Source organism: Anguilla rostrata, chromosome 11 (assembly GCF_018555375.3).
Source record: "Anguilla rostrata isolate EN2019 chromosome 11, ASM1855537v3, whole genome shotgun sequence".
Lineage (NCBI taxonomy): Eukaryota > Metazoa > Chordata > Actinopteri > Anguilliformes > Anguillidae > Anguilla > Anguilla rostrata.
The window spans coordinates 8,269,770-8,278,953 of NC_057943.1; the positions used below are offsets into that span (position 1 = coordinate 8,269,770).

Consider the following 9,184-nt stretch of genomic DNA (forward strand, 5'->3'; position numbering starts at 1 on the left):
GTATGTGTGAGTGTGTGCGTGTGCACTAGTTTCTGTGTGTGTGTGTGTGTGTGTGCGTGTGTGTGAGTGTGTGTGAGTGTGTGTGTGTGTGTGTGTATGTGTTTGCGTGTGCGCTAGTTTCTGTGTGAGTGTGTGTGTGTATGTGTATGCTTGCGTGCGTCGTGTCTGATGAATGCCGTGCCCGGGAAGCTGAACGCCAGCGCGGTGTGTTTGTGTGTGTGTATATGTGTGCGTGTGCGCACAGCGCCAGCGCGGTGTGTATGATGTTTGCCAGAACAGATCGGCCGTTTGGTTTTACGATTCTGCGCCGCAGCGTGACTGTGTCCATTCCCTCCTCCTTCCCAGCATGCCCTCTGTACAGAGCTGAAGCTGGGAAGAGGGCGGAGCTTGACCCCGCTGGGCCGCAGGCTGCTGGGGGGTGCAGGGGGGGGGGGGTTGTGTACGCGAGGGCCCGGGGGCAGCCGCAGAGCTGGGAGTTCTCCCCCTCGCCGTGTGACGCAGCTCTGCCTGTGTGATGAATGAATCTGGGTCACAACTCTCTCAGCCCGGGGAAGACCCAACCCAGGGCGGGCGAAGCCCACACCTGATTGGCTGCCGGGGTCCCCTGAGAGGCCACCGAAAGGGAGAATCATAGCACGCACACACACACACACACACACACACATTACAATATCCAGCTGGCCATCCAAGCGCACATGGCGCTCTGCTCTCCTGCAGAATCACACAGGTTTCAGTGGCGCTGCACTACGCTGTGAAAGGCATGAGATGGATGGGGGCATCAGAGAGGGCAAGTGCATTCTGGGAAGTGAGGCCGTTTGTGAGAAGTCACCCCCAGTGATGAAAGGGGCGGAGTCTTCCGGGGGCTAACGCGAGGGAGAACTCCCCGGCGGATTTCAGCTCACGGTGACGGAAGCGGGAAGCCCCCCCCCAGACGCCACGTGGGACCGCGGCGCCTCCTGAGTCAGAACCGCGCGGAAAAAAACCGGCCGAGTCACCGCCAGGGATATTCCCACCCGCCCGCCGACGCCGTGGCGCTCAGTCCGCTAAGCCAGCGCGGCTCACAGCCAGGAGCAGGGCAAGCTCTCCTATTCTCCTGTCTACGCTAACTAAGCCTAGCAATTCTCACGTCGTCTCCCTAACACAGAGCGTGTGTGTGTGTGTTGTGCTGCGTGGTGTGTGTGTTGTGGTGCATGCGTCGTTTGTGTGTGTGTGTAGACGGCGTGTGCGTGGTAACCGAGCGACACACCCCGTCCCGAGCAGGCCCTTCTATCTGAGCGCCACCGACCCGCTCCTGGATAACAGAGGTGACCTGAACGCTGTCGAGCTGAACGCAAATCAAGGGCAGACCTACGGAGTCCCAGTGGAGTGGAGCGATCAAAACGGAACGCGTTTTGGGTAAATTAGCGAGAATAGCGTGAGCGGACTGAAGCCCGGAGACTGAGATATCAGAGCAGACAGAACCAGGCCTCCGCTCCTCTCCCCCCTGGACCCCCCATATCCAACTTCACTTCTCCCTCTGACTACACTCCCCTGCGCAGAATCAATGCAATTCTACCGTAGACAAATTTCACAGCCGGTCAGAGCAGAGGCAACAGCAGCAGAGGGGAACTCTGGGAAGGGAACCCGCGCGGCCCTGCAGAGGATTGTGGGTGACTCACAGCTTGTTCCCCTTCAGCGCGGCGTGGTGCAGCAGGTTGAAGCCGCGGTTGTTCTGCTGGGTGAAGTCGATGTTGGGCACCACCGTCAGGATCTCGATGATGGCGCGGAAGTCCTTGGCGATGGCGTCGTGGAGCGGCGTGTCCCCGTAGGAGTCCTGCAAACGGGAGGACACCGAGTCTGAGCGGGGGGGGCCTTCTGAGGAACGACGAAAAGATTACGTAACATTCACTGACCCCGTCCCCCATCACTTCTACCGTTCTTATCCAGCACAAAGAGCCAAAACTCCGTCCTTCGTCATGTGACCCGCGTCTCTGATGCAACCGATTTTGGTTCCACATTAGACCTTCCGCGCCAGAGTAAGTTACTGGCACAGACCAGCTCAGATGGCAGGGCGACATGTGGCCACTTTCACCATATTTTGCGCAAGTCACTTCCTGATGTTGGCGTGCTGGAAGCGAGCATTAAAAACAGGAAAAGAAACGAAAGGCTTCTATTTTTAGGCGTGAGCAGTGGGAAAAAATGCACTTTTCAAAGCGTTGGGTGAATCAGCACTAAACAGGGTTTTTTCTTGGCCCCAAAAGATGGGGGACAGAGCTATGCGCCCCAGAGCGACATCCGACGAGACGTCCGAGCGGAACCCGCTTTGTGCCGGCCCCTCTCGCGACAGGAAGTGAGCGGAGGTCGGGAGGGAAAGTTTGGAGGCCGTAAAACTTTGCTGACTGAGAGAACGGGACGGGTCAGGGGGCGGACGGCACACGCGGCAGACGCCCGGGGAGCCCTGTGACTCAGCGCTAAGAGCTCGGGCGGGGCGGGGCAGGGAACAGCAGGGGTGCGAAACTGCACTCCTCCGTGTCGCCCCAGAAACACTCCTCTCCTCTCCTCGTCAGAGAAGGAAACCTCCAAAACTGACACCAGATCTGGGATGCGTCAACCAGCATCCCCAGGTCCTGATGTTAACCCATCACAGGGCTCTGAACCAGCTACAGCCTGGGTTTCAGACAGGGGGTGTGCGGACCCCTGGGGGTCCTTTAAAGTACTGCAGGGCTTCCCTTCCCAGACCTGATATGCAAGTACTAGAAATGTATTTGGGAAAATATTTCAAAACATAAAACCATTTTTTAAAATATAACCCTTTTAAAACTTCTGAAGGGGGTCTCCTGGGTGCCTCTGAGCCTGGGTGCGGTGGGGTGGGGGGGTCGGACCGGACGGCGGAGTCGGCGGCTCTCGGGCGCACCTGCAGGTTGACGTCGGCGGCGTGCTCCGACAGCACGCGCACCACCTCGGCGAAGCCCTTGTTGACGGCGATGTGCAGCGCGGTGCACAGGGAGTTGTTGAGCAGGTTGACGTTGGCGCCTTTGCTCAGCAGCAGACGGGCGATCTCCGGCTGGTTTCTGCACGGCAACAGCACACACACACACACACACAGCGCTCACCAGCAGGAAGGGAGACACCAGGGGGACCGCCAACCAGGCGGCCATGACGTAATGATGACAAACGTGTCAATTCCCCCCCCCCCACCCCCCCGCACTATGAATATTACTAATCCTCACACATGCGCAACAACTGACATTCAAATTCAGAAATTCTTAACCCTTGAAGGTATGAGATTACTAATATGTGATTAGAACACTCTTGACTGAACATTCTAACGCTGATGTCACAATCGCTGCTGGTAACTGAGGGCAACGGGGTTCTAGAACACTGACATAGAATGTTGAACAAAAACATTCCAGAACTCCTGCTCTTGACAGGGCTAAAGGAGCTGATCTGGGGTTGTGCAGTGACACAGGGGACCAGTCTGTGGTCCCGCGGGCCTGTGGCCATGGCGACGCGGCTCACCCAAACGCGGTGTAGTGCAGGGCGGTGTCCCCGTCCTCATCCTTCACCTCGATGCTGCTGTTGGCCTGCAGCAGGACCTTCACCACCTCCATGTGGCCCTGGTGGGCCGCCACCTGCAGAGCCGTCTTGCCCTGGTTCTTCACGTCCACCTGCAGGACACAAACGCCATTTACACACGCAGATAAAGACATCATCTTACACACACACACATCCCTCTCACACACACACACACACACACACACACATCCCTCCCACACACGTCCACCTGCAGGGCACAAACGCCACGTACATGCGCAGATAAAGACATCATCTTACACACACACACACACACACACACACACACATATCCCTCCCACACACGTCCACCTGCAGGGCACAAACGCCACGTACATGCGCAGATAAAGACATCATACACAACACACCCCACACACACACACACACACACAGATCAACGCTCAACCCAACACACACACACACACAGATCCACAACTCACTCACCAACACACACACACACACACACACATATCCCTCTCACACACGTCCACCTGCAGGGCACAAACGCCATTTACACACGCAGATAAAGAACCCCCTCACATAGACACACACGCAGATAAAGAACTCCCTCACACACACACACACACACAGATAAAGAACCCCCTCTCACACACACACACACACACAGATAAAGAACTCCCTCACACAGACACACACGCAGATAAAGAACTCCCTCACACACACACACACGCAGATAAAGAACTCCCTCACACACACACACACGCAGATAAAGACATCATCTTACACACACACAGATAAAGAACCCCCTCTCACACACAGACACACACGCAGATAAAGAACTCCCTCACACACACACACACGCAGATAAAGACATCATCTTACACACACACACAGATAAAGAACTCCCTCTCACACACACACACACAGATAAAGACATCCCTCTCATACACATACACCCACATGATATACACACACACACACACACACACACACACGCATGAGCACACAAATATACAGCTCTGGAAAAAATTAAGAGACCACCGCATATTTACTGAAAAAGAATCGGGGTTACTCCAAATACTGCTAAACCTTTTCTAAGCAAAGACATTGTTATTTTCATAGTTTATTTATGAGTATACGCGTGTTTATTTTGCAACTTGTTTATTTTGAGTGAAGGCAGAGATGCACGCAGTGCGTGCACACACACACACACACACACACACACACAACTTCCTCCAGCCGATCAGCCGTCAGTGCTGACAGTACTGATCTCTTCTGTGATTGATAGGAACAGGCAGGGACAGGAAGTGCATGCCACTTCCTCATTCAAGCGAGACACTGACAGGAACAGAGGGGTCTATTACCGCCCTAAGGCAGTGTCACATCGAGCCCTCTCTCCCTGCGCCGACAGCACTGCCTGTACCCTGCCAGAACATCTTTAATTCCACTGCGTACGGCCACCACAGAAGGATATGGAACATGCACTGTTGTGGTCTCCATGCAGTGGGACGGTCCTAACCGGCGTGTTCTCTCTGGTGACCCGGAAACCGCCCGGGGTCAGAGGGCGCAGGAAGTGACATCGCTCACCTTCTCCGGGTACTTCTGCACCAGGTCGCGGACCTTGGCGGCGCTGCCGTGGGCGGCCTCGATCACCAGCCTGCTGGGGTTGTCCTGCTCCGTGGACTGAGAGAGAAGCTTCTCCAGCACCGAAATCACAGTACCTGTGTGGGGAGAGGGGGAGAGGGAGGGGGGAGAGGGGGGAGGAGGAGAGAGGGGGGGGGGGGGGAGAGAGAGAGAGAGGGGCGGTGGGACAGAGAGAGACAGAGAGAGACAGAGAAGAGAGGAGTAGAGGGAAGGAGAGGGAGAGAGAGGGGAAAGAGGGTCAGATCAGTCAGAACCTCAGCTGAGGGAAGCACACTTGTTTGCACTCCATTTCTGGTTTAATTAATTGGTCACTCAGCGAGACGCGAGCACCAGGAATTCCACTTCACACGTTTGTGAAACACGCGCCGCGTCAGAACACCCCAGCGCCAGCACCCAAACACACCACAGCGGACCAGTGGAATGAGTCAAAATGCCAGCTTCTGCAAATGTCTTTGATATGCAGATAAGGACAACCGTTTGATGATGACACGCCCACTGCCAAATGACCCCGAGTAGCCCAAGTGACCACATCACCAGCGTAGGGCTAGATAAGGAAGAAAGATAAGGAAGAGCCACACGAACACACACACAGATCGCGGGCTTCGGACCAGACGTCACGTACGCACCCCTCCCCACACAAAACCAGACGAAACCCCAACACTGTAGCATGCAGGAAAGTGAAAAAACGAAGTAAAAACGAAAACAACAAACAAAACAAAACAAAACAAAAAAGCAACCAAACGAAATGGCACGATGACAGGAGACCAGACGAATTATCACCGGTCTGCCACAAAGGGCAGGTGAGGTGTGTGAGAGAGGGATGCTGAAAAACAGAAAAGATGAGTGAGGGAGGAGAGAGAGAGAGAGAGAGAGAGACGCGGAGGAGGGGAACAGGGGGACATACAGGGCGGCTTGCTGGACGAGCAGTGCGGGTTCTGGCGGGGGGCGGCGTGCCCGGGCCCGTCCTCCGAGCCCTTACTTCCTGATTCGCTGGGGTTCTCGGCCGTCATCAGGTTGGCGTCCACCTCCACGGCCTGGCCGGTCAGGCAGGCGGGGTTGAAGGTCCAGGTCTGGCCCCCGAAGGCCACGCGCAGGTCCCCGTCCGCGTACACCTTCAGCACCTTGCCCACCTGTCCCAGGGCCTGGGGGGGGCGAGAGGGGGGGGGGCAGACAGCGTGTCAGAGGCACCGGCTCATCCCCGTACAGCACATCCTGTCCTAAACCCGCTCTGCCACCGCGTGCCAGGGCACGGAATTTGGGTTGTCTGATCCCCCCCCCCCCCCGCAGCGCCTCTCCTCATCCTGACCCGTCCGTGTCTTTAATTAGGGCCCGATAATCAGGGAGCTAAGCCTGCCAGCGCGCGGGAGGGGAAGAGCGCGGAGCAGGATGGGCAGGGGTCGCAGGAAGGGTGGGGTCGCAGAGAGGGCGGAGTCACGGTGAGGGCGGAGTCGCAGGGAGCACTCACGGGCGCCATGCTGTCGGTCCACTCCCCGTGGCTGGCCTGCAGGCGCTTGACGCTCTCCATGTCGTCCAGCACGCGCACCAGGTCGCCCACCCCAAAGGTGTTCACCTGCAGGGTGGGGGGGCAGGCACGGGGGGGGGCAGAGGCACCACCAATCTCAGCATGTGCCAAGCAGACCGGGAGACAACAGGACGACACCAAACCCTCCCTTCCGCTACGAAACCCATTTTGCAATTCAAATCCTCTCGAAAAATCAGTCCTGTTCCACTTATGCAAAGCAAAGCCTCCACAGTGTGTGACTCAAAAGGTGCTGTGAAGGAACAGGAATCATAGTAATAATAATAATAATGAGGTAACTGACTATTCAGCCGAGAGCCTGCTTGGATTATCTCCTTTCTCAGAGAGCTTCTCTGCGGCCGCACACATCAAACACCAGCGGCCCCAGTCTAAGTGCAGAGCAGTTTACACGCTGTTCCCCGGACACTCCAACAGGAAGGGTTACCAGGGAGACACTGCTTCGGCTGATCCCTCCTGCCAGTTCCCTTTCAAAATGTTCAGTTACTATAAATTATTACCGGAGACTCCTGAATCACCATGGTGACCGTCACACCAGGGGTTATCTGGGATGCTAACGGCAGGAGAGTGAGTACCCATGAGTCTCTGCTCCCTGGGTGGAGGGCGGGGCCCCGGACTGCACGGGGTCCATTAGCCCTCCCCCTGCCCTGAGTGGCACTAATGACACCCCTTCAGCTGAAGGGCCTGCGCTAGCCAGCAGGTCCAGCGCTCTCTCTCTCTCTCTCTCTCTCTCTCTCCCCCTCTCTCTCTCTCTCCCTCTCTCTCTCCTCTCTCCTCTCTCCCCTCTCTCTCCTCCCCTCTCCTCTCTCTCCTCTCTCCTCTCTCTCTCTCCCTCTCTTCTCTCTCTCTCCCTCCTACTCTCTCTCTCCTCTCTCTTTCTCTCCCTCCCTCCTCTCTCTCTTCCTCTCCTCTCCTCCTCTCTCTCCTTCTCTCCTCTCTCTCTCTCTCTTCTGATCGTTCTATTATTCTTCTCGCAGCACCTGGGGGATGAATTATCGAGCTCTAAAGCACAGTTTACAACCGCTAACGTGAGCAGGACGACCCGGGGGGGGGGGCACGCGTCAAAAGGAACCCGCTCAGCCCCTCACAGGGGGCAAGGCGGCCGGTACCGTTTCAAACGTGAACGCAAAACAGGAGATCCTTATACGAAAAACCCATCATTCAATGGCTGAGCTCCTGCACGGGCTTTTTGCCCCGTGAAAAACCTCAATAGACTGGTACTGCGCTGACTGAAGAGAGAGGACATGCCCAAGAAGACCGCACTCTGTGAACGCGCAATGCTGTTATACGCCACAAACCGACAGGATGTCTTAATTAGGAGGGGACAGGAGGTCACGGACCAAGTCGGACCCATAACCGGACACACCCTCCCCCCCCCGCCCCCTTACCTTGGTCAGCGCCCCCGGGTGGAAGGTCCAGCGGATGTTATTGCTGTACTGGACCCTGACGTCGCCGCGGTCGGTGATCCTGTGCACCGTCCCGATCCTGCTGATGTACTGGAGAGACGAGGCCCAGGGATACGGAAAGCCAAAAGGGTCAAAATTCAACAGGGTTTTCCTCAACGAGTGGCGTTTACTTACGACTTGAGGTTCTGAATCAACATATGATTTGCATGGAACTTCTCCTCCTGTCCCATCATCCTTTTCACCAGTGTCAGATGAAAATATATTGTTGAGTGCTGTGAGCTCATGTTTGGACTAGCTAGCTACAAACATGATATAGTCTATGTATTGCCAGCGCAGCAATGTAACTGAAATTACCAGGAAACTCTGGAAATATCATGGGATTTGAGGAGTTAGGGTAGGGAAATAATTTGAAAGTGTGTGTGTGTGTGTGTAAGCACGCATTTTTGGTGGGGTGTTCAGTTTCTTGTTAAAAAATAAATAAATGTAAATGCAGGTGCTCTTCAGCTGGTTACCTCCGCCATTTTAGGGTTCCAGCCTCCGTGGCCCTCCTGCATCTGCCTGAGGATGTCCACCTCCAGCAAGCACTTCACCTTGTCCCCCTGCTGGAAGGTGTGTCCATCCGCACTCTCCTGCCTCTGCAGCTCCGCGTGTTCCCCTGCACGCGCACACACACATACACACACACAGACACACAGACACATGTTCAGGAGGCCTGTGTCCATTTGATCACCTGTCTTGGCTGTCACAGCCTTCGATATACATCAGCACATCCATCCTCACACCCACACACAGTTCATCAGCACATCCATCCTCACACCCACACACAGTTCATCAGCACATCCATCCTCACACCCACACACAGCTCATCAGCACATTCATCCTCACACCCACACACAGCTCATTAGCATATCCATCCTCACGCCCACACACAGCTCATCAGCATAACAGACACTCACACTCATTCTCTCTCAAGCGATCTGTGATGACACAGCAACCCGTGGATAACACTGCACTCAAAAGCAAGGGCGGAATCTAAAAGGAAACAGTCACAAGCTCAGACAGCAGGCTTGCAACTCCTGCGCAG

At 55.6% G+C, this 9,184-nt stretch overlaps 1 protein-coding gene across 9 annotated transcripts in view; it reads right to left on the reverse strand.

Annotated features, from left to right (window-relative positions):
- The window catches only part of mib2 (MIB E3 ubiquitin protein ligase 2), a 70,093-nt gene that overhangs the window by 11,436 nt on the left and 49,473 nt on the right, over nt 1-9,184 (reverse strand). For 7 of the 9 annotated variants that reach the window (XM_064300860.1, XM_064300861.1, XM_064300856.1 and 4 more), the window contains 8 exons: nt 8,613-8,755; nt 8,083-8,190; nt 6,623-6,727; nt 6,062-6,299; nt 5,101-5,234; nt 3,499-3,647; nt 2,894-3,050; nt 1,659-1,813 (listed from right to left, as the gene is read on the reverse strand). In XM_064300860.1, coding sequence (XP_064156930.1) covers nt 1,659-1,813; nt 2,894-3,050; nt 3,499-3,647; nt 5,101-5,234; nt 6,062-6,299; nt 6,623-6,727; nt 8,083-8,190; nt 8,613-8,755 — 1,189 coding nt within the window. The remainder of the gene's footprint in view (nt 1-1,658; nt 1,814-2,893; nt 3,051-3,498; nt 3,648-5,100; nt 5,235-6,061; nt 6,300-6,622; nt 6,728-8,082; nt 8,191-8,612; nt 8,756-9,184) is intronic. The other 2 variants (XM_064300858.1, XM_064300859.1) reach the window with 1 other exon arrangement.